Here is a 25130-nt window from a genome sequence, read left to right on the forward strand (position 1 = left end):
TAATCTATATTTCAACCTATAATAGGCTAGTAAAGATTTTAAAGTGATTTTATTAGTAAATATATCAAAAGTTGAAATTTGGTACAAGTTAACATGTATATGTTTATCCGTTGGATTGCTGAAACAATTGAGAAGTGTTTTTTTCTCTCTCTCTATCTAACGAAAGCACTTGCTGCATATGCTGCACGGATAGCCGACTGATATATGTAGGTCATCACGCCAAACTGCGGACGTATCGTGGGTTCGATCGGCGCTTAAGACAACAATTTGTACGATCATTGATCTTCAATATTTGTGAAATCCCCGAGAAACAAGGATTAAAATACCTAGGACGAGTAATAGTTTATTTATTTTTTCACGTAGATTACCTAACTTTTCACCTTTCTCTAAATAGCATCAACGTAATATCCATATCTAAAACCCAACCGTGGTGGTAGAACTTTTTACCGTAACACAATTTGCGAATTGCAAATTGAACACAAAATTATATACGCGACGTTAAAATCATCACTTTCTAATTGTTGATATCGTTAATGTTCACTGAACCCAAATACATGTTATTAAGGCAAATGATAAAAACTGGTTACCAATAGCAGTTAGCGTGTTAAACGCTATGTTAAACTTTAACTATATAATTCGTAATTACACAAATATTGTGACACTAACTTACAATTTGTTAACAAAGAATATTTCTTAAAGTTACTTCACTGGTTTTATGTTTTCCTGTATCATGTAATTTATTGTAGTTTTTTATATTTATTGTATTAGCTTTTATAATGATTATGGCTGACTTATAAGTGGTTTTAATTTAAACAGTTTAAACGAAGTGTTCTTCAAAGGGATCCATTATTTCTAAAGAGAAACGGAACCATGGAAAATTAAAAAGTTGGCGATTCAATATTATAACTCCACCTAACTCACACCTTATCAATTTCAATTCGATATAATCTATACGAAATCATCATTGATAGACAAAAGTTTACTCAAAGTGATTAAAGTGAAGTTTGCCTTTATAAATGCAAATACGAATAAGACACAGTCTATACTTCACCATAGACTAAGATAAGAAAATCAAATACAAGCAAACGTGTCTGTTAGTTTAACACTAAGAGTACTTCAATCAGTAAACGTCACGAATTCAGAGAAAGTTCGCGAAACTCAACAATTTCGTATAGTTAGCGATCTGAGAAGGTTTCTGAATATAAATAATAGGTATTGAATCGTGGTTAGAAAACGGAACAAGGAGCGAAGACGGAACAATCATAATTGAGTGTTAGATGTAGAAATGTTGGGTTTGGTAATCGATTTGGTGCTGGCGGCGGTAAAAGTCTAGACAAGATCTATTGAGAAAGGTAACTACTCTCGTTACGTTCAATTTATTTGCTTAATAAAGGTAAGGAGGAATTCCGGGGACCGTTTTAGTTTGTAAATAAGAAATTAAGACGCGGAAGAGAGTAAACGGCGTAAATCGATTCTGGATTTCACAAGTGCAACTGAAAAATAACGTTAAATTTTCAATATATGTTCCCTTGTCGCTGGTCTCACATTGACACTATCAATACGTTAAAACTGAACAACTGAACACCAAGCACAAGAAAAAATAATGTAACAATCGTAAAGGAAGACACGGTTGAGCTCAATTCGATAAAGATTCAATGCCATTGCAAACATCTTCCGAATAACAACAATACCTGTGACACCAAAAAAAACATAAGAAAACGAAATAGTAGCACTATAATATTACATAACAACCAAAAACAAGTTAAAATGACAAAAAAAAACGAGTTTAAAATAAACCCACAAAATTTTGGTCCTTCATGTTAACTTCGGTATGAAGGACCAAAAAAACTCGACACCCAAAAGACCAGTATAAACGAGACGAAAATGTAGAATTTGTTTGAACATTACAATACGAAGCAGCAACAAATGCCCGTTGGATATTAGTTTCATACATTCAAGAGTCGAAAACTTCTGAAAACGTTGGATAAATTACGCTGCTAATGAGAAAAGGGATGTATAGATATATAAAATAGTAGTTTTAGATGAGAATGGTAATGATATTAAAGAATCCAGAGAAAAGACAAGTGATTCAAGTTCAATTGAAGAAATCGATACTTGCTTCGTTTTTGATCAAGGATGTGAAGTGATGTAAAAAGAGGATGTCGTTAGTCGTTTGACAATGATAAACAAAATTAAATAGTCCAATAAAACTAATCGTCTAGCGAAACGTTGATAAACAACCGGAATGACAATAATGTCGCAATTTAATCACTTAGATTAACAAACCCAACGAGCCAAAAGGTAACAAACGGAAAATTAAAAAACGTAACAATAAAACAAATTTCAATCTAAAAGTCAAAGCAAAACAAAGATTGTAAATTCAAAACGTCTGCGGAGCATGAATACGTGTAAATTATTTTCCACGTGCGGAAAATCAATGGTAAATGGTAACTCTATTGCAGACGAACGTGAACTAAACGGTCCCGACGGTATTAGTGATGTGGAAGTTGGTTGCCGGCAACCTGGAATCACTGCGGTAGAGATGTGCCAATTTCCTGGTGACCGGATCGAATCAGATTTGAGTGGAAACCCTAACGTTCGTGATACGATATGTCTGGACGAAATGTTTGGGGGTTTTAGTAGATAGGTTGATGGATTTTGGATTTAAAGTCGGAGTGAGGGAGAAACGACACTTTTAAAAGTCATTCTTTTACTCAGTATCCCATCATTCAGAATAAAAACTAGTTTTTATTTTATTTTAAAATTCCACATCAAGAGCATTTACTCAATAATGTAACCTTGTTAATGTTTCAAAAGTGTCCCAAACTTTACTAGTAACCTAATCTTTAAAACAACTCAATACCTGATTCATAAACATGAGCCATCAAGAAACCATAACCAGCTTGAACACGCACCTAATCTTCTATTCCACGAGAAACGCTTTTACAGTACCTAACAGCTTTTCCCACATTCCAATAGAAATATAATAAATAGGAAATAGAAATAACCAGTACACATGCAACATTGAACACAACCTCGTTTCAGAAACTGTTACTGCAACATTAAATGTTATAAAATTGTTGTACCTGAATCTCATGTTAAATGCAATGTGAAATTCATTTTGGACGAGAAATATGTTGTGCTTTTGTTAATTAAATTGCACGGCTTTTGTTCAACTCTATTGGATTTAGTTGAAATTTTGGTATGAATTGGACAAATGGGCTAAAAAGTAAATAACCTAATTTGACAGTTGAACAACGATTTCATAATTTTGTTTTGGTAGAGGTCGTTTTTAGTAAACATGAGTCGTTTCTTTAACGTAAGTAATAAGTTCACACAGTTCTCTTTATCAAAAACTAGTTGCCTCGATTAAAGTAATTGTAACTTCATCGTCACATCCGTTAATGAAGTCAACGTACGAATTATGTATTTTTTTCGTCGTGTTGCTAAAGTAGGTATTTGTAGTGCTAACAATTACTTTTTCTTACTTGGAAATATGCCTTAAGGAGTCAAGTTCCCATCTCATCTCAATTATAAGAACAATCTTGAAAATCAACAATCAACTTCATTATTCGTAGAAGTATCTCGTCTGCTTCCGAAAGTCAACAAACAAACAACTATTTAATCATACAGCGAAACGGTACAGAGCATTTTGCGGAGAACAAATATTTCTTAAATAACAAGCGGCTAATTACATTCAGCATCGGTCTTCAAGTAGGGCAAAATAGGTTCTTGGCGTTCGTGTCCTATTTGTTTAGACACGATGACAAACAACTTCGAAAGAATACTTGACGCACCACAATATTATGAAAGACTCGACATCACAATGGACACTCCAAAAATCAAGTATAAAACATCTGAACGACTAACTTTACGGTCCTTTTACAATAAAAACTAAGTGTTTCCTAAAGATTTTCCATTCAGTAGCGTTCCGGCACAATGTTAAGAGTCGTAATTTTTTATTGTACGTTTAATTTTCGCGATAAAGCCTGCCAATTAGTCCGACAGGCTCTCTTGTTGCTGGCGCCGTGCCAGAGTACAGCCTCGTGTAACTATCCCTGAAGTTACTTCCGATAGAGCTTACTCGGAGATTTTGTGTTGGCAACATGCGTGTCGTCTCAATATCATTTTTTCGGAACGTGTATCTTTTGGCAAATTAGGTTTTTTGCCTGTCAACTCAAGGTAAACGGATAGTTACAAAAAAAAAGAAGATAATTTGAAATTAAACCACGAGTCGAAGGAACAATGAACAAAGCGTTTTAGGTAACAAATTACAAAACTCATTAGTTCGTAAATTGTTTTCCTAAAACATTTTTGAACTAGTACAATTGCTGGAGCACTAAGTATCTCAAGTGCAGTTTATTTGTCAAATGGAGCACGACATCCCCATTGTCGCCGTGGGGGAGCCGGGACGAGCCGGGGGGGTTGGGAGATCGTCTATTCAGTTGCACCGACTTGATTAATACGCCTGAATGCGCGCGCTCGTTGCAGAAACGACCCAGTTTCTGGGCCCAGCGAAAAATTGTAGGTTATTAGACTGGGCAATGCCTATGCCTGCGAGAGGCCGAGATTGCGCGGTTTAAAAACAAAATGGGAGCTGTTGCTTTCATCATCCGCTATTTAACTGCGCACAATACAGCGAGTGTGAATTTTAAAATCCTCCGTAATTGTTCTTGCTGTCTAAACATTCATTTGCATTTTTGGAATATAAAAAATATTGGCTCGCCATTTCGGAGTAAGCACTTGACATAAGGTTTGGACGTATTTTGTAAGTTATTACGGCAATTGTAGCGCCGCCTGGTTACGTGGAGACCTTGAAATTTGCTTTTGTATGCAAACCGGGTTGAGAACAAATGAACGAAGTTAATTATTATAAGTACCTAATAAATGAATATTAATAACAGCTGTACGTTAGATTCTGAAAGAAAAAATATTTATGAGCTCAAGTTATAGCACGTAAATCGTTTTTATTGCAAGCCTTGATATGTCTTGGATTGGATATTTTTTTTAGTATCTGAAGTAAGAATCCCAAAACAGCAGTGTCAGTGTCCGTTGGCATTTGTCCAGAATCCCAGTTGAACTAAGCCTTAGGGAAGGGGCCTGTAGTGTCAAAGTGGTTTTACATTACTAGATCACGACAGGCAATGTAGGTCATATTGGAGCTGAAGTCTACACATTATTATTTCAAACTGCGCTGGATGTTTCTCTTTGACAGCATTTCCCGGGGATTTTGTGGTAAGCCGTTAAGGAGTGAAAACGAGCAGTATTTTAGCCTCAAGTATTAATCCAGGAAACTGAGTGTTTATACTGCATCCAAAGACATGACTAGCGGATATTATTCAAGACTGCGATCAAAAGTGTATGTTGCTAAATGTGAGATATAATTTTACTTTCAGCAATATACGGACTTTTTATAGCATGATTATAGAGTAATTATAGGAACCATCATGGAATTGCTGTTCAATTGTTTCTTTTCCAATTTTGTGGCATACAAATTTGAAGTTAATATTTATAGCAATAAGATACATAACTGTTATACATTCTCTGTTCGTTTCACGGTGGATTATGATGGCGCACTTATATTTGCACTGTCATTTTCTAAGTACATAATGCAGCACGGTGCTCATGACATAAATACCTTTCGCTATTTAGAAACGGTTGCTTTTTATTTCGTTCATAGAGGATGCATTAAAATGGTACAACTTGTAAGCTGTTGAAACTCGTGATGCTTTTGGCTTGATTGTTTGTTATTGATTACTGTGATATATAGGGGATGTTGTGGCGTAACATAGGGGTGGTCCATATCTAGCAGCGGGCCGCGATAGGCGAGTTGATTGTTTGAGTGATGGACATATATTATAGCATCATAAAACAAATTGTATTTTAATTATCGCCATTAGACTAGAACTCTGAAGAACTGGATTTCTAAGACAATTTCGGAACACATCCTTGTAAGTGTTTTATTAATTTTCGTACTATAAAAATGTATGCGTTGTGACAGAAGTTATTAAAAAAGTTTTATGTATCACTAATTAACAGTTTCGATTTCTTCGTATAATAATTACAGTGGAAGTTATAATGAAACGGATAAAGTTATGGAAACATCCACGGCTCATAAAAACCGGGAAATTGCAATTTCGTTTCCTTTGACGCGTTTCTGCTAAAGTTTTGAAGTCTGGGGTTTAATTAAAGTTGAAAGTATACGCCGGAGAGGTAACACTGTCACTGAGATATTTATAATATTTTTAATAAGTTTCAGATATAAGTTTGTAATTTTCATTAAAACTATGAGCAGATGCCAAAGGCTTTGCTAGATAAAGGACTAACCCTGATCGCAAAAAAGGAGTATACCTTGCGTTTTGCTCTAATTGTTTGCCAAAATTTTAGCAAAACGGAAGGCATACTTATTATTTCATCATCATCAGCTTTGAATAACCCACAGATGGGCGTACGTCTGTCTTTATTTCTGCCATTCCCTTTAGTTTCAACGTTAGTACGTTTTAAAAAGTCTATTTCATAGAGCAATAAAATAAACACTTAAATAATATAATCGTAGCCTATAACTATTAAAACATATACTTCGTCACTTAACCTCAAAACATAATCCTTATGCTAAGGAGTATAAGGTTAACGGTTCACTTTGATAAGTATCATATGATGGCAAACTTACCCGTACCCAGGCCTCTGACAGAACCAAGACCTGGTAAGCTTCGCAGCTTCGAGCAAAACGCCGCCAATGTCACCGATCCTCATGCCAGAGCAGGTGCAGCAGCCATCACCCTCTCCATCACCCACTAACTCGACTCGCGACTCCGACTTCGCCACTTTGGACATCAAACGCACATACACCCACAAGTCTTACCAACAAAACTTCATTCACAATTTTATCACTTCCATCAGTCGTATTCAGGATCGAGTTCAGTTGTAGCTTCGGTTAAACATTTATCACAATGTCACTTTATCGTTCACTTGTAACAAATGTTACGAATGGATCTATAATATTAAAACGTTAATTACAGCCATCGTCACGTCGAAGTCATAACTCGATATTGCGAGTAATAAACGGGATTGTATTCGCAATGAGACTCGATACAAACGATCAAATAATCTGGAAACCATTCGCGGTAATGACATGGAGTAATGAATTAACATTTTGGTTTGAAGAGCGTATTGATTGACGTAATATAATGACTATTGAGTGTATTGAATCATCAGAATCAGTATTCACAACGTGATTAAAGATAATGAAATTTTCCAACGAACTTGTTTCATCGGGACAACTTACTAAGAATAAAAAAAAATGCTGGTCAAGACCTAATAAATTCATTTTAAATTCTTAAAAAAATATGGTCACTTATCAAATTTACGACTGCACAAATCGTTGTCTAACCTCGATTTATTAGCTCGATTATAGCAGCAACAAAAAAATCACGTGTGAAAAATTAGGTCTGTGACAAACAAACGGACAGAAAACGGAGCCCGTTTTTACCCTCTGAGAATGAAACCCTAAAAACATCAGAACATTTAGTTCTGATGACTCATAAAAACAGAGATAGACAAACCCGAAACGAAAGCTATCCTACACGAGACCAGGATAAAAGAAAACAACAACAACCCATCAGGAATATAGACAAGCAAAAAAAAAAAAAAACAAAAATCAAAGTCATACTTTCATTTCGAATCTCCATAGAGCAAATATGACTGGCACGAAACACTGACCGACTTCGTCACGTGGATATCGAAAGATGTTTTCACTATTCTAGATAAAGTTAATATATGCAAAGTACACGACCATTATATCTTATGATATCCACTCTCTCCGTCATACATTCAAATACATTTTATTAAATTCCCATTTTATAAATGTTATTCTAATCACTATGAATCTCATGCCTATTTAATGCAACTTTCTATGAAGATATTATCAAGAATTATTTAAAGTAGATATTTAATGTCGCAATCCTGGTTAGGTAGAGGGTTTTCAAACAGAATTGTTTTACCTTCGAAAGAAATTCTACAGAAAGAGGAAAAAAGGGAAAAAAATGCAAATTAGAGTATTGTGGGACTGTCGGAGACTTAAAGGAGTTGGAAAAGGTATTTCGTACAGGTAAAGGTGTGGATAAAATTACTGATATCGGTAATTTAGATAAAGAAAGTCCCGGATTAATTTGCTTTGTCGGGATTTCAGGTATTCTTCCAAAAACGTGGTAGAACTCTTATTTTATTCTGCAGATTCCAATCTGTTTGGTACTGAGTACTCATTTAGATGCGAATAACAAATTTGCTGAACGGATTTTGTTTCACAATTTAGTTTTGGTTTTGAAGTCAGACCGACATCTTCGGTAGTGTGGTTTGTAATAATTGAGATCTCTCTTGTTTTTTGTAAACCTATTTGTCTTGTGGTTACCGTGTGGTCAATACCTCCTGGGAATTTGCTATTATAGTTTCCTTAGCAACAACGTTCAAGCTCAAACAACCAATTTGAAAAATGAGAAAAAATTGGGGAAAAGGATAGTTCGAGTTAAGAGTTTTTGCTTCCACTAAAATACGAAAAAGTAAATACATAATAAGTAACGACCAACCTTTATAAGATGAACAAAAAACTGTTTGTGGACTAGTTATTATCACAGCATTTCAGTTAATATTTACCATACATACTAAATGGTAGTAGGTATGGTAAATATTAACTGAAATGGATCACATTATACATTTCCTAGTTTCTAATCCTTTGCAAACATTATATGAGATGCTTTCAGATGCCCATTTAAATGATGATAAATGTCTAAGATTAGGATTAGAGACTTGGTTGAAGTCATCGGGTTTTGTTAATGCTTTATGAGCAATACGTGTTTAAGCAATGGTAGAGTTATGCAAATAATAAAGACCTTTTTTAAATGACACACAATTTTCGTTGCAGAATCATAAGGAAAATGTAATGGTTATTTACTCGATGACCTCTGAGTTAGTATCGATGTTTCTGCTCACGGTAACGAGTTTGGAAATGTCGTGCTTAAGAAGAAACGCATCCAATAAAATTGTTCAGAAAAAAAAAAACGTAAACGGTTGCATTTTAGAATCCCGTTCAAGTCTGCTATCACCTCGTAAACACCAAGATCACAGCTGCGAGACCAGTTACGAGACTCCGTAGTTTTCTAAGAACAATTAAATGACAGACAACAGAGTGGAAATAATTACTGAATACATAATAATAGTACACGTGTCTAAAGACTGAATAGGAAGACAACACAAGGTCATTGTCGTATCGTGTCACTTTAATTTTAAAAGAAAATCTCACTTTTATCATCTTTTTTGTATCCATATAATGTAATTTATTTAACTAAATAAGACGAAACATTAATTGAAGTAGTTTTAATTATATATCTCGCAAACAATAAAGTTATTGAAGAGTGTGCAAAGGATGTCATTCTACTAATTCCATTACACAACTTATGACGAAAACTAGCAAATTCCTAATTTGTTTTTCCAGAATCAGATATCGTTGAACTAGATTCAGACAATAGAACCTACATCGTAAACACAAATAAGACAAGAGAGTTCGTTGAACGTCTCAGAGAATCAATTGATCCCCAAAATGATGGGCGTACATTACAATGTAATACCAACGTCTCCGGGACGAACAAACACAATTTCTCTTTACCAAAGAAAAAGTTACGAATAGGAGAGGCACTGAATAAATATACCGTTCATTATAGTAGGAAATAATAATATATCATTACCTTTAGGGCGTAGATGTTGGATTGGGGCCAAGTTAATGTTTCTTTTCTCCAAGTTTCAATATTTATAGTTAATAAGTTTTAATATTTATTGTATACGGCGTGTTATATTTGTTTAGACTTTCGTATAGCTAAGTCTATATTTACAAGAAAACAAATCCAAACAAAATCAGGACAGCAACAGATCTTCCTTTCTGACAACTATCTCCATTACACTTAAAATTCGCACAACTAATGGTAGAATCTTGTGAAAAAAAAATGTGTTTACATTCTCAGACCGATGTTTTTAGTTCCCAAAACAGGCGTAAAGAGTATCATTACATAGCTATAAAACAAGATGTATAGGCACGTGTTATGTGAACTCACCGACGCGTGAATCGGAATGATCACGATAGCTCGTGTCGTTGGCGAAATTTAAAAGGGAAACATAGTCTCTGTTTATTTATGTTGCTCTCATTTTTCGTCCAAAAAAGAATTCTGTTGAACGAAAACTATGATTTTTTGTATTTAGGTTTACATTTTGAATTTACCATTTACATGAAATGGAAACTTATGTAGTGTAATAATGTTAAAATGATTACGAGCTGTTGGTGTTAAGTTAATAACCTCATTAACTTTCACAACGCTTCTTTTATCCACTTGTATATTTTAAATATCATTTAATGCTTCTAATAAATCTTTACTTACAATAGTCGATAAATAATTACTTTGCAGTAAATCAGCTATAATAAAATTCGGGGACCCTCACGCTAACTTTAAATCTTTCTGATTATTTCAAAACAAAGTTCTGTAAACAGTAATCCATCTTTCGACGCGGCTAATCCAAGCAATTTCCATCACCTAATTTAGGACCCCACAACAGAAACAGGAAAACTAAAATGAGGGTAATGTTTTACGCTTCGGTATGTACACAAACGTATTTTACCGCCTTCCTAAACGGTTGAAACGATTTAGACAAATGGGGTATTATTGGATCCAGCTTAACATTCACAGCCTCACTCACTGAAATGCTTTCGAAATCAAATAAGGTGGAAAAGTAAAACAAGCGTTTTGTGAGCTGTTGCAAGTCGCTTTGGATGTACAACGTTCGATTTGGCAATACATTTTGAAACTGCTCAACTTTCGAGTCTTTGTAAACTTAGTTTGAATGCAGTTCAGGGTATAAATTACGAGATGAGTAAACAACCTTATTACCAACTACCTGTACAATATACCCGAAGAATGTTTGATATAATCTTGTAACAACCAAATAGGGCACACAGGCCTCTCGATAATATTAACTACCACCAATTTAGCCAAACCTCAAACCTTTATTGCCCACATTTCCAACAAACTAGGCCTCAACAAATCGAGGGCATCCAAAATTCGTCACAGACAGTAACCACAATTACCCAAATCAAATGTGCACAGCAATATACTGGCTCGAAACACTCGCTACCCATAAAATGGATCGTATATTTCCACGGCGTCTTGTTATGGGGCAAATTACTTTTATCACACAATCTAATTTGCACTGTATGCCTCAAATTGTAAATACTAGATTGGTAAAGCAGATAGGAGCGTTTAGTTTGAGACATGTATAGCTCTGGACAGATCTACTTGAGATTGGAATTGTTTAACCTCAATAGCCATTCCTTGCGACTGTTTAATGTTATTGATCGGTTTCTTAGTGCTGTCATTTAGTGTAATGTCGACACAATTTGTGTTTTATGCGGCTGTTACCTGATGATCACCTCAATTTAATTTAGTCTCCCCAAACGATATGACCCATCCCCTGATCTTTGAACATTTAAAATTAGTCCACGAATATACGTGATTTACAATTCCATTTCTCATTGAGGCTTTATAGAAGTTCTAGAGAAAACGAATGCATCAATTGGATACGGCTACGCAACACTTTAGAAAAGAAACAGGCCACAAAAAAGTAATAAAACAAAATCGCGTGTCAATTACCTCAGTGATTAAGTAAGGTAATTTGTTCGAAACAAGAATCGGGTCGAAATGAGCCGAGTGAAACAGGGAAGTGTTGCAAGGCCATTGGATTATGTCAATTGTTAAATCAGCTGATCGTTAAGCATTATTTTTTCGATCTAGTACGGTTTTGATCATGTGCGGCTGGATCGAAGCGAGATTGTGAGGAAGTCAGGGTTAAATTAAGTACTAGCGAGCGCTGCCCGATAAGATTACGTTTTTGTTGCAATGTTTTTGTTTAATTAACGCTACGTTGTTTTTGTAATAAAATATTGAGGTCTTACTAAAGCTAGCTAATAGCTAAGTATGTCGATAAACGCGGATTGGAGAACGGAGTAGGCCATGATTTTATTTATAACAAATATGATCGAGACACATCTAGGTGCGTAAACCTGTCAAGACAAATGACTAAAGATTCACTGATTAACAGGACTAATCACAAACAATTTATTGTTGGAAATTTACAGATCACACCAAGAAACGGACAGTAAAATGATGTAAATGACATTCAATAAACCTTTCCACTATTATCAGTCATTCGACAAGAACTGAATAAAAGATATGATATAGGTATAAGCATTATAACGGATAAGAAGATCAACAACGAATATAATAAAACAGAAAGTGTAATACAAATCGCTGTAGAAAGTCAAGACATTTGCGAATATGATACGAGTCTAGATGATGCTGGTCTCATACGAATTGATGAACATCAAAATATTAAATAGCAATCAAGAATACATCTAAAATATTACAATACCAATAACAGTTAAAGAAAGCTTAAAGATGCAGTTTCTCTCAATGTAAGACGATCCCGCCAATATCGGAGTCGAAACGATGAAACCACAAGAAATAAAACAGAAGCAGTACTTTACGATTGGAATTTGAAATTCACACAATTTTTATCAATGTTGATACACACAACACTGGGTCTTCCCACGGTTAATTTTACAAAGCACTAGTAAATTTTTATGATAATATCACGAGCACTATTTTGACGTATCACTGAAAGGTTAAGTGTACTAAAGGCTAGCTCAGCCTTACCTAGTAATCAAGGTTTATTTCGTTTTGGATTAAGTTGTAAGCGTAAAAAATCTAGTTGATATGCCGTGAAAATTACAAGTTTTTTGCTGGAATTATTGGAAGTCATTTCGTGAATTTCACGTAGGTGAGCAAGATTTGGAGACACTTTTGGTTTTTTTTTTTGATTATTCACCGGAGGAATGGATGCACAACACATACACTAATTCTGATCTATACGCAGTGAAAGCGGGCAGACTGTGACACTTCGCTAGAAGGTCAGACTCTACAGTATAAAGTTGGCAATAGTCAAAATGACGTCACCCATGGGAATATTAGGGGTGGGGAATACAGCATAGACAAGATAGAACTTCAAGTATTTTCAAAGAGAAAAACGCTATCGCTTATTATTTAAAATCTGTTCGCTTATGTCACATTGAAATGTAATCAGGCAGCGATACTGGCCGAAGCGGAGATGTCGCCGCCTTACACAAGCCTATTACAGTACCAGGTAGAAACAAATCAAACCCAATCGATACGGTAGTAAGAATCAAAATCCAATAACACAACTGGACTGAGTAACTGGACAAGTTTAAGCAATACGCAAACCAAATGTAACCATTAATAAATATTATTTTACAGTGACAGTTACTAAAACTGTGAATGATATTCAAATCTATGTTCAAGGCAATAAGTATCAAATTTGCATATTAATATTGTGTGTACAATTTTATTTTCAGACTTAAACACTAGATTTAATGTTTTAATTTCGCTTAATCGTGGAGCTACGTTCTCGGCGCGTTTAATTGAAATCCTACTGCCTATCCATACAGCTTTTAAAGTGTGATTTAATTAAAATTTTAATTATTCAGAACTTATCCGCGGATTATTTTGTAGTGCGTCGACTGTAGGAAGTGTATATCTGAACACTATAAATGAAGCCTTTGGCGAAAAAATAAAAACATCCAGATCAAAATTGTTAGGTTAGGTTATCAGTAGGTACTTGGGATCGAAAATGCCCAATACTTTTAAGAGAAAATTCAGAGCTTTAACTAAGGAAAATAAAGACTTAGTGCCTCGACAGCTCTTAGTGCCATTTAATCAAATCCCAGTGCTCATCTTCATTACGCAATCACTCACTTGGCTCCAAGGGTGGAAAAGGGTTGGCTTTCCATCTACACGACACAGAATTGCTCTTAACCCAACCCTACTTAGACAAAAAATAATTTATATAACATATGTAACTGGTTTTGGACGAAACTAGTCATTTTTAAGAAAATGGAGTAATAAAAATTAATGTATTCAACCGGACTTAGGTGCTTTGGGTTTTAAGTTAGGTATGATTTTGTTGTTTATTTATATTGATTGCATAATGATGTTTGTTGTTATTAAGAGTTCTTGCTGCAGACAATTTTGTAAAAAGCCTTCTTTTCAATACTATCATTTATTTCAGTACCTACTGCATCAGTAATCTCTCGTTATGATTGTTTATTGACTGAAACTCACGTTTTCCCGATTTTTGCTGTAACTTGATGACATTTTGATCCTCTTCGACAGTAAATTGAACACCAAAGGCAAACGAGTTTATTTTTAATCAGTCCAATGTATTCTGCGGTTGTGTGAATGAGTTAAATTAGTCAGGCAAACGAACACTTCAGCTTTATCCTTCTAATCAGAGATGAGTTTTGAGATAACAGATCCAAAACCAAATATTCTGAAATATCAATTTGCTTCATTCTACTTAATAAGATTTTCCTTAATGAACACCACCTTGCACTAACGTAGACCTTAACATAATTACCAGAGCAATAAAAGGCGAACAGATATCAGACCTCAAGCATGAACTGAATCGCAATCAAAGCATTTCATCATGCAATATATCAAGATTCATATCTCGTTACATGACATGCAACTTGACACTTTAACTAAACAGGTTAAGGTGTATTATTACATGACAACGGTTCGTCGCACAGGGGCCTGTAGTGATGTATTTATTATTATCGATTGAAATCACTCGAGTGTGAATTTTGTCTGAATTACATGTACTTTTTTATTAATCATAAGAACACCGACAAACGACGAAATTGTAATCTGCAATGGGAAACCTGCAGTGAGTTAGCGTGGTGATCAATGCTGAAATCTTTCTTTTCTTTCACCAGAAAGAGGCATTCCCCTCATTAGGAGGCTGTTACGGTATTAACGGGAATTGGTTATAAATAATCATAATAAGCAATCCGTTTCGAAACGTTAGATGTAATGAATAATCAATTAAAAACATCAACATGAATGTACCGCTTGCTGTTAATCCGTTAAGTGGATTTAACTAGAATTCACTGCCATAAATATGAAGAGTTCTACTAAATATTGACCAATATATAATTTTTTTTGAAATCATCACGTCTAAGTACGAAACTTAAAAGACGCTGAATAAATAGTAATCAATTTATGTTTTGGGCTCTATTGAAGTGTGTAAAAAAAAAAGAATGGATATTTTTTTTTACTTTTTATACTATTAGAAGACGAGAAATAAAACAGCATTTAAACTTAATGTGAACATTAAGCATAAACTAATGTCCATCAAGTCGGTATACTTGAATAGATTAGCACTTAAATATTCACGATGTGATACGCGGAACTAAGGATGTCTTTCGTACGTTTCCGCACTTTTATTATTAAACTCCGTTGCATAACATTTGAGAGCAACCCATTAACCTACTCAAAATGATGTGGAACATAATAATTTCCCACTCGATTAGAAACAAAATACAGTCACATCACTAATTGGTATTTATTTGCACAGATTGTCAGTAATAATCGTTCATACGTGTCGCGGAGTTAATTGTAATCGAATTTACACCTTATTTAGTACACGGTAAGTTAGTTTGTTCAATAATGTTGTTGGGAAACTAAGTTAAGTTTCAAGGTTTCGAGGTGTTTGCCAATGGCGGTAGCATTTGAATCTGCAAACAATACAGTTCTGTTGTACAGTTTGTTGTTTTCAAATATGATTTTACGATATTCTCATATTAAGTAATGTAAGTTAGTACGCTTTTAAACACAATTTAATTTTCCATCCTGTTGATAACTAGAATAGAATAGAATTAAATAGAATTGCTCAAAAATCTCGGATACACGGAACTGTTTTGTGTAAGAGTTAATTTTGGAATGGATAACACGTAAAAAAGATTATATTCTAGAAATCTAGACTTACCAACGCCAAATATAGTAAAACATCACCCAAAGAAAGTTCACTTCTAGATGCACTTATAGACAATATAAATAGTATTAATATATTACTATATCAAGAGACAATTCTTCAGTAAAACAGTAACTAGAACAATAACTCAACAATAAGTACTGAGTAACTGTGATTTTACGAGTTCCTGGGAATATTAAAATAGTTTTATTTCCAGTTATTTATAACAAACATTAAGTTGATGTGTTAGCAATGAACTCTCGGTGAGAGTAATTAATTTTATCAATGAGTTAATGTGTTTTTGTGGGATGTGCATTAATTTTATGAATTATAATTTAAACGCGACAACTAATTATTGTGGGCGTTTCTAGAATATCTATTGGACTGGCTAGATATCTAGGCTAGATTTTTTTAAGGTCTAACGAAATGAATGCTGCTAATTTTTGTGTGAGCTTTTTTAAGTCTTCATTCTTGCTGTTCATGTCTTAAAATTTTAGAGGCATTTTATAAACAAAAATATTATAGCTAATATATTACTTTTGAATTGTTACATTTCAATTTAAATCTAAAATTTATTTTAATATTAGGTAACAATCCCTTCACAAACATGAATCACATTATATCTTCACGAAAGTTAATGTAAAAATACAATTTATTTTATAATTAAATAAAAACGGTTGCAATTAACGTATTAAAATCAAATTAAACCTAAATTGCGCAAACTACACAAAGCATTGTATACAAAAAAACTATGGGAGAATCAAAATCACGTCTCAACGTAACGAATCAGTAACAAAAATCTTTATAAGAAACACTTCTTCTTATGCTCTTCCCCCCGGACCTCGGTAACGAGTAGACGTGTGTCAGATTTACGCAGTTTAAATTAAATATTTAAATAAAATATTATAAAATTAAGTTCAAAAATATAGAAAAAGTACTAGGAGTGCACAAACCACGAAGAGTTCACTGTCAAGCGGTGCACCGCAATATCCAGGGAAGCCCCTCCTACGGGTGAGCGAGACAAATATACTTTTACCATTGAATGAATTCCAATCACAAAGTACCAGGACAACAGACGCAAGAAGTATTATTTCTACAAAAAACAGAATTGTAAGAAGCACAATTTCAATATACATGTTAAGTGTCATCGTGGCTGAGTGGTATATTGTACTTACTTGCATGTAAGAATCTCTTGTTCGATCCCGGTCACCAACTGATCTTTTTGGATTTATAAAAGTAATATTTCGCTTCGCTCTCCCCTGCATAACCGTATCGTGTAAATGTATAGAAGACAGCACGCATTAAATTATAATTAATAATTATTATATTCCACTTTTTAAGCAATAATTATGAACAGCTCTATGTCTGAGGACGGAAATGTCACTGAAAAGTGTATTGATGTCACTCCTCCGAATTATATTGCTATGCGTAGTAAAAGAGTGAGGGAAGAAAATTTACCCGCAGAGTTTAATAAATTTAAGCAAGAAATGAAGGAGCTATTTGAGGCCTTTATAGAAACTCAGCGTGACGAACTCAAGAATATCAACGCCAGTTTAAAGGACATTAATCTAACAAATTTCAAGATAGAAACTGCCATTTCGAATTTGTCAATGCAAAATGAAGAACTTAAAGAGAAGTTAGTTCAGTTAGAACTTCAAACAAAAAAAGACAAAGACCATATTATCATTTTGGAGGATAAAATCGAAGAACTTGAGCGTGGCATGCGTAAGAATAATATTGAAATAAAAAATGTCCCGAGGAAAACACAAGAAACGAGGGAAGATTTAATAAATATGGTTCTTTACTTTTCTAAAACTATTAATCTTGATATGAGCAAGCGAGACATTTCAGACATTTTTAGATCACAAGGGAAAAAAGAGGGTAAAAACCCTCCTGTTATAGTAAACCTAGGCTCTATGATCTTAAAACAAGATTTTTTAAAGAAAACTAAATCTTATAATATGAAGAACAAGACCAAAATACAGGCAAAACATCTGGGTTTCGTGACTGGCGAGGACGTACCTGTATTCATTTCAGAGCAGTTAACTCCGAAAAATGCCCGTCTATTTTTCTTAGCCAGAGATCTGGCAAAATCCAAACAGTATAAATACTGCTGGACGTCTTTCGGCAGAGTGCTGATAAGAAAGGATGATAACGCAAGTGTCGTTCTTGTTAGGAGCGAGGCTCAGGTGCATAGCCTGATGCAAAGTATCTGACTAAAATCTATAAGTTTCTTTATGTCTAGTAATCTGCTTTTTATAAATCTATTGTTCTTTCTTGTGCTTTATAAGCTCGATACAGAAAGTTACTTGAACAGTTTCTTTACTAGGATATTTTTGTATGAGACTTTTCACACAAAAAACTATCTAATATATACACAATCACACTTAATTTGTACTAAATACCCAACCCACAACTTCTGCATGGACACTTTTTGTCCTCAATACACATATCAAAATACACACATACAAAATGAACACGCGCGCCTATACGAGTATTACTGTCTTATTTTATTGATAAAAGCCGATAACTGTATTCTAAAACATTTGACTGTAGAGATACCCCTAATAGCGTTTTTACTTATGTATGGATAGTCTGATAACCTTGGGCGAGTTGGACAGTGTGGAAATTGCCAAGTCAGAATTAATTGACGTCACTAACATTCCTGGCGAGGTGCGAAATTCTGGAATGAAGATTTTAACGCAGAATATAAGAAGTGTATACCGTAATTTTGACGACCTGCAAATCAATCTGCAACAAATTGCTTTGGACCTCGATATACTGCTGCTCACTGAATGTAGACTCTCAAATACGAAAATTTTACCATTGCTCCCCAATTATACATCGTACTGCACTTCAAATCATCTAAACCAAAACGATGGCGTCGTAGCGTATGTTAAAAATAACCATTTGCCCATAATAACAGAATTAAATATAGTACATGCCTCAGCTTTACAAATAGTTTTCTCGGGTTTTACTATAATAGGAATTTATCGTTCGCCATCCAATAACTCTGCCGAAAATTTTATCAACTCAGTTAACAGTCATCTGGAAGCATGTGGTTCTCATAAAAATATAGTGGTGATTGGTGACATTAATATAAACATAATTGAAAAACCTACAGAAACACCACAAAAAAGATCCAATAGGCTTAACTATCTGAATATGCTATCTGTACATGGTTTACTTCCGGGACACTGTCTCCCTACAAGAGAGGAGAACTGTCTCGATCATATCATGATTAGACTTGATAAAACTAGATACTCAGCCTTCGTGTCTGTACTAAATACGACCATAACAGACCATGCCATGGTAGTCCTCGGTGTAACCAATTTACATACTATAAGAAAAACAACACGTAAAACTGTGACTGTAACAGACTATGAAAGCGCTCGAAATACCCTTTGCAACATAGACATTGCCCTCTTTGATACATATAAACTCCCAGATACTTTTGCCATAAAACTAATGGAAGTGATAAAATCATCACTCCTCGAAAACACAAAAATCAAATTGGTTTCCTGTAATAAGAAAACTAAAAAACCCTGGATCACAGCGGGTGCACTAAAATGTATTAGGCTAAGAAACAAAATGCACCACCAAACAAGAATTGACTGTTTTAATTTAATCCTGGTAATAACCTACAAACGATTCCGAAACTTCTGTTCTAATCTAATCAAAAAACTCAAAAAACAGTATCATAAAAAACAAATAGAGGAATCATCCAAAAACCCGAGAAAACTGTGGACTAAAATAAATGAGATAACGCAGTTCAGGACACCTAAAAACTCAAACGCTCACTTACTTAACGTAGCACCGCAACCACAGGACTCTTTAAACCGAATTAATACGTTTTTTAGAACAATAGGTAAACAACTAGCCGATCGCATTGGCACCCAAGGCCAGGTGGATATACCGGCAACCACAAACAGTTACACTTTTTCTAATTCATTTGTTCTAGAGGATACTGACCCATTGGAAGTGAGTAGTATCCTTATGAGTCTAGACTCAAAGAGTGCACCTGGCTGGGATGGGATCCCCACTACATTTCTAAAATTATCACGGGATGTAGTGGTCCCACTGATATGCCGACTGGCTAACCTCTGCTTTAAAACAGGAACTTTCCCTAAAATTTTTAAACGTTCAGTGATCACACCAGTGTATAAGGGTGGGGACGTAAACGACATAAACAATTACAGGCCTATTGCGGTACTACCATGTATATCTAAAATACTAGAGAAGCTATTAAACAAAAGACTAATCAGCTATTTGCAGAAATATAAAATCATATCAGATTCACAATTCGGGTTCAGACAAGGGCTCTCAACACAAGACGCTATAAAAGCCCTAACATCTGAAATTATTGACAAGGTAGATAAAGGTCAAAAGGTTCTAACAGTGTTTATAGACATAAAAAAAGCCTTTGATACCGTTTCCGTCCCTATCCTTGTACGTAGGCTTGAAAGCATAGGTATAAGAGGCACAGCTCTCAACTTATTCGAGAGCTACCTCCAAAATAGATCACAAATGGTAAAAATTGATAATTTAAACAGTGACTTAGGAGAAATTGAGTATGGCGTTCCACAAGGGAGTGTGCTCGGCCCAACACTCTTTTTGATTTATATTAATAGCTTATGTAATTTAAAAAGCAACGGTGGCCGAATTTTCTCTTACGCAGACGATACCGCAGTTGTTTATTCGGGAATTACATGGAGTCACGTAAGAATTGCTTCTGAAAACGGTCTTGCAGAAATAGCAAAATGGCTCACAGAAAATCTTTTAAGTCTAAACACCAACAAAACTAAATTTATTTGCTTTTCTGCAGACCAGAGAACACAACCAGATATAGGATTTGGGGTCACAATTCATGTTTGTAATAGGAGTGTCTTGAACTGTGACTGTCAGGCTATAGAAAAGGTAAGCTATACAAAATATCTAGGTATTATAATTGACCAAAGATTGTCTTGGCACTCTCACCTAGAAATTCTAATGAAAAGAATCAGAAAGTTTATCTGGATATTTAAAACACTACGCCATTTAATGACTGCACAGCTTTTAAATAGAATATACGTTTCTCTGGTTCAGTCAGTAATTGCTTACTGCATTCCAGTATGGGGAGGAGCCTCCAAGATGAAGGTCCTTGATCTTGAGAGGGCGCAGCGTTCATTAGTTAAGGTGATGTACTTCAAACCCTATAGGTTTCCTACAACTGACCTCTATAAGGTCAGTCAGTTGCTATCTGTTCGGAAATTATATATCCTAAATTTAACTCTGTGTCTACACAAATCACTTCCCTTTGATGTATCCACTCAGAGGAAGAGACGAAGAGATATAATGGCTTACTCATCTATGGTTCGCACAGTTTATGCGCAGAGGCAATATATGACCCAATCTACATACGTTTACAACAAAATAAACTCAAAAATTCAGATATACCCTCTCATGCTACATGAATGTAAAAAACGAGTACTAAAATGGCTAAATACACTAACGTACGAAGATACTGAAAACATCCTTATCAGAATGAGCTAAAGCATAGAACAAATCGCGCGCACACTCGCACACTCACACACACAACACACACACACACACACACACACACACACACACACACACAACACACCCATACACAGTCTCTAATTTTAGTTGTGATATATTAATATAATAATATATAAAAAAAAAAAAAAAATGTAATTCAATTAAAATAAAATAACCTTTGCATTTTAAATAATATTAAATTAAAATACTTTTAAGTTTTGTATTTAAAACAAAATAATAGAATTGCCATTGTTAATCGGTACCAACATTGTAATTATGTAATATTTACGGGAAGATGCGAGACAGCTCCAACACAAGTACATTCGTAACTTACCGGAGCTGCCTCAGTTCATGTATGTATTCAATGTTTAAGATAATAATAAAACATTTTTAATTTTTTTTTAATTTTTTTAACTTCATTAATTCAAGGAAGCATAATGAAACATTTAGAAAATAACAATTAAATGTAAATAATATATTTTCTCAGAGAGGCGAGAAGGTAGATCTTTTAGATAGGTATACTAACGATCTAGGCGATGTGAAACCGCAATGAGTTGCCATCAAGCTTCTTTTGAAAGTATTTATGACGACACTGCTTTTCAAGACTCGTTACATAGACTAATGATACGAAGACTTGTTGCATTGAGTTGAAATTAATCTAGTTTTATTGTATGTGGAGTTTCTAAAAAGAGGTTGTGATTCTTGAGCGCTGTGTTTTTGTTTTCTTATAAGTAATTGTGATCGGAAATTCGATATTTTTTGTTAGGTGACAAAAATTTGTATGCAAACCTGAACGATTAGAAGAAAACATGGATCTTAGAATAGGGGTGGTTTAGCATATGTGTAAGTAGGACTTTAATAAAAAAAAATGCTATAAATGACGACGAAAATAAACGTAAATAAAAAAAATCTCACAGATTGCCCTATTTTATAGCTTTTCAAAGTAAATCACCATACCACACTGTACTTTCTTGGTAGTTGTGAACTAGAACTACAAATCATAGCGTCAATCACCATTTGGACCCATGTAGGGTCGTAAAGACATGAAAGTCGCAAGTAGACCGGATCACGGGCGTCGCACGCGACTCGCCACGCGTTGGCTGCGCGTGCGCAAGTCCAGTGAAAACGTGCCCGATAATTACACAGCGCTGTAAAACGTACGGTACCGTATGCAATATTATCAGCTCGTTAATAGAAATGTGTTAAATATTATAGTTTTCGTCACAGTTATGCGTTTCATCAAGTTCAATGTTGGCTGTGGTTACAGTTGGATAAACTCTGTTTATTTACCTGGTGGTGTGGCAATGTATGAACATCGTCAGTGAAACTTGTTACGCCAAACTCTTTTTGCGCGATGTTTTGTGGGTCTGATCCCTGCGTGGGACAAGCGATTGTGTGATCCACGAAGGCCTATTCTGAATCAGGGTGTCTTTGTGGATATGACTTGAATATTTGTGAAACTAGCCGCGTCACAATGGACCAAATCCACAGCGCAAGAGTCGTTGCAAATAATACCTATATATGTATTTTTTATAACTTCTAAATAATACTCTGGTATTTTTTTTTTAGTCAGTTTTATTCGTTTGTCTGTATATGACATATCTGTATGTGTTAGTTACAACAAATACAAAGAAAACTCTATCTCCGTCTTTAGTCAGTTCTCTCAAACATTCATGACTCATTTTACTCAATTTCTATTTAATATTATTTTGTATACCTATCAGTAAAAACAGAATACCTATAGTTTAAAAGTAATTGTATAAGTACCAAGAGCCTAGGTAAAACAAGTCGCCAGTGTGATAAGTAAAAACGTGACTAATTTAAATAACAATAAAGGTAAATAATAGTTATTGTAGTTGGAACCTGTTAGATTTAAATAGCCATTTTATTAAACATATTTATAATAAATAAATTACGTGGAAAATGTGTTTTTTTTCTAGCATAATATATTTTTCAAGTCTTTAAAATAAAATAGTTGCCAAATCAAAAATGAATTCAAATAATGCTTCTTTAAATATTCAACTTAATATTGATAATTGGTTAATAAAATACAAGTTTTAAACGTATATTTTATATCTGTATTGTGTTTAACAAATATTCACTAACACATACACCAAGACAAGAATAATACAGATGACACAAATATTTGTTAGGGATCGCGACCGCAGAAGGTAGATGTAAAACTATATCAATTGATATGGTGTTCAATTTTGGTACCTATTAATTAAATAATGTTATGATCTATTTATAAGTTTTACCAACTAAGAAAATATGTGGAATGCAATAAAAGTATTGAGTAAATAGTACTCGGTAGGAATAGGTAAATTATTTGGTGCTAAAAACACACCAGCTGTTGTTAGGTTTTCTTGTAACCGGAATAATGGTTTTTAACCATTTTCTCCCCGTTTTTGTAACATACATTTTTGATTAATTATATTGTGATGGTATATTTTGGCACATTATAATTTCCTGGGTTTTAAGCGTTTGTGTGTTATGACTTCATTATTTATATTCACTCAACTATTATGTCTGTAAAATGATTTTCTTCTAAAAGAAGATACATATGTTTTGAATATAATATGCATCTTGGAACTATTATTCTTAACAACAAAAATATTGTGTCATACCTAAATAGATGTCATTATTATCATGAGATCCGTGTACGTGTCGATGTAAAAACATCGTTTTTGCTTAATATTTGTGTTCGGAAAACTTGAGTCCATAATTATTGTTTAAATTGTTTTACAAACATGACGCCATTTGTGGTAACACGACTTATGGTTATATAAATAATATTCAGATGTAATGAACAATGATGTTCAAGTAAATGTAGCAAAAAATATACATATATTTCTTTATGTATACAAAAACGATAACTTCCCGATCATTGCCACTGAATGTAAGGCTAGTATAATAATAGTGGATACAGTACCAACAGTAATATTCAAGTAAGACTGTGAGACTTCTGGAAAAGAGAAGCCGATTTGATTGCACAGCGTTTTGTAGTAACAACTTTTTGGCCCATGACACTGATATAGTAAATGCTAAAAGTAAGTGAATGTGTTGGTATGTACGTTTATTTATTTCTCGCCTAAATGGCTGGATAGACTTGGATAAAATTTAACATGGAGGAAGCTGACACTTTGGATTTTAAAATAGGCTTTTATCCGACTTCATTAATAAAGCGTAATGTTTTTGCAGCTATCATCGACTTAAACGCGGGCAAATCAAGAGTAATAAATATATAAAATAGCAAATATAGTACTTTACCAACAACAAATAACAATCTGTTATCGTTTTATGAAGTTTAATTATAATATTTCTGCTTATTGACCTCTTAAACAGACAACAACACGTTTCAATTGATTCGATACGACTTCCAGTTGACGCCATTAGATTTTTATGCTACGCTGGGCAATGAACGCTCTGATGTAATCAATAATGATTGGAAAATCCTTTTAAATATGGTATGCGAAGGACAGTTTCCTTATTTAACAGATGGCTATGTTATTTTATATATTAGGTATGTTGAAGCTTGTTATAGACTAGTGGTAAGATCGCACTATTGCCAGATCTGAGTATGATCTCAAAGTACGCCAAATTTAAGAAAGTTGTGCGCATTTTGGACATAAAGAATCCTTTTGAAAGGCATAACAAATGTGGCTCTTACA

General features: G+C 34.2%; 1 protein-coding gene across 5 annotated transcripts in view; it reads right to left on the reverse strand.

Moving 5' to 3' along the window:
• Positions 1-25130, reverse strand: part of LOC113507659 (IQ motif and SEC7 domain-containing protein 1) — an 87435-nt gene that overhangs the window by 25673 nt on the left and 36632 nt on the right. For 3 of the 5 annotated variants that reach the window (XM_026890559.1, XM_026890558.1, XM_026890562.1), the window contains exon 2: positions 6671-6993. The exons of the other annotated variants lie outside the window; for them this stretch is intronic. In XM_026890559.1, the coding sequence (XP_026746360.1) occupies positions 6671-6834 (164 nt within the window). In that variant the 5' untranslated portion in view covers positions 6835-6993. The remainder of the gene's footprint in view (positions 1-6670; positions 6994-25130) is intronic. 5 annotated transcript variants of the gene reach the window in all.

Source organism: Trichoplusia ni, unplaced genomic scaffold, assembly GCF_003590095.1.
Source record: "Trichoplusia ni isolate ovarian cell line Hi5 unplaced genomic scaffold, tn1 tig00003034, whole genome shotgun sequence".
Taxonomy (NCBI): domain Eukaryota; kingdom Metazoa; phylum Arthropoda; class Insecta; order Lepidoptera; family Noctuidae; genus Trichoplusia; species Trichoplusia ni.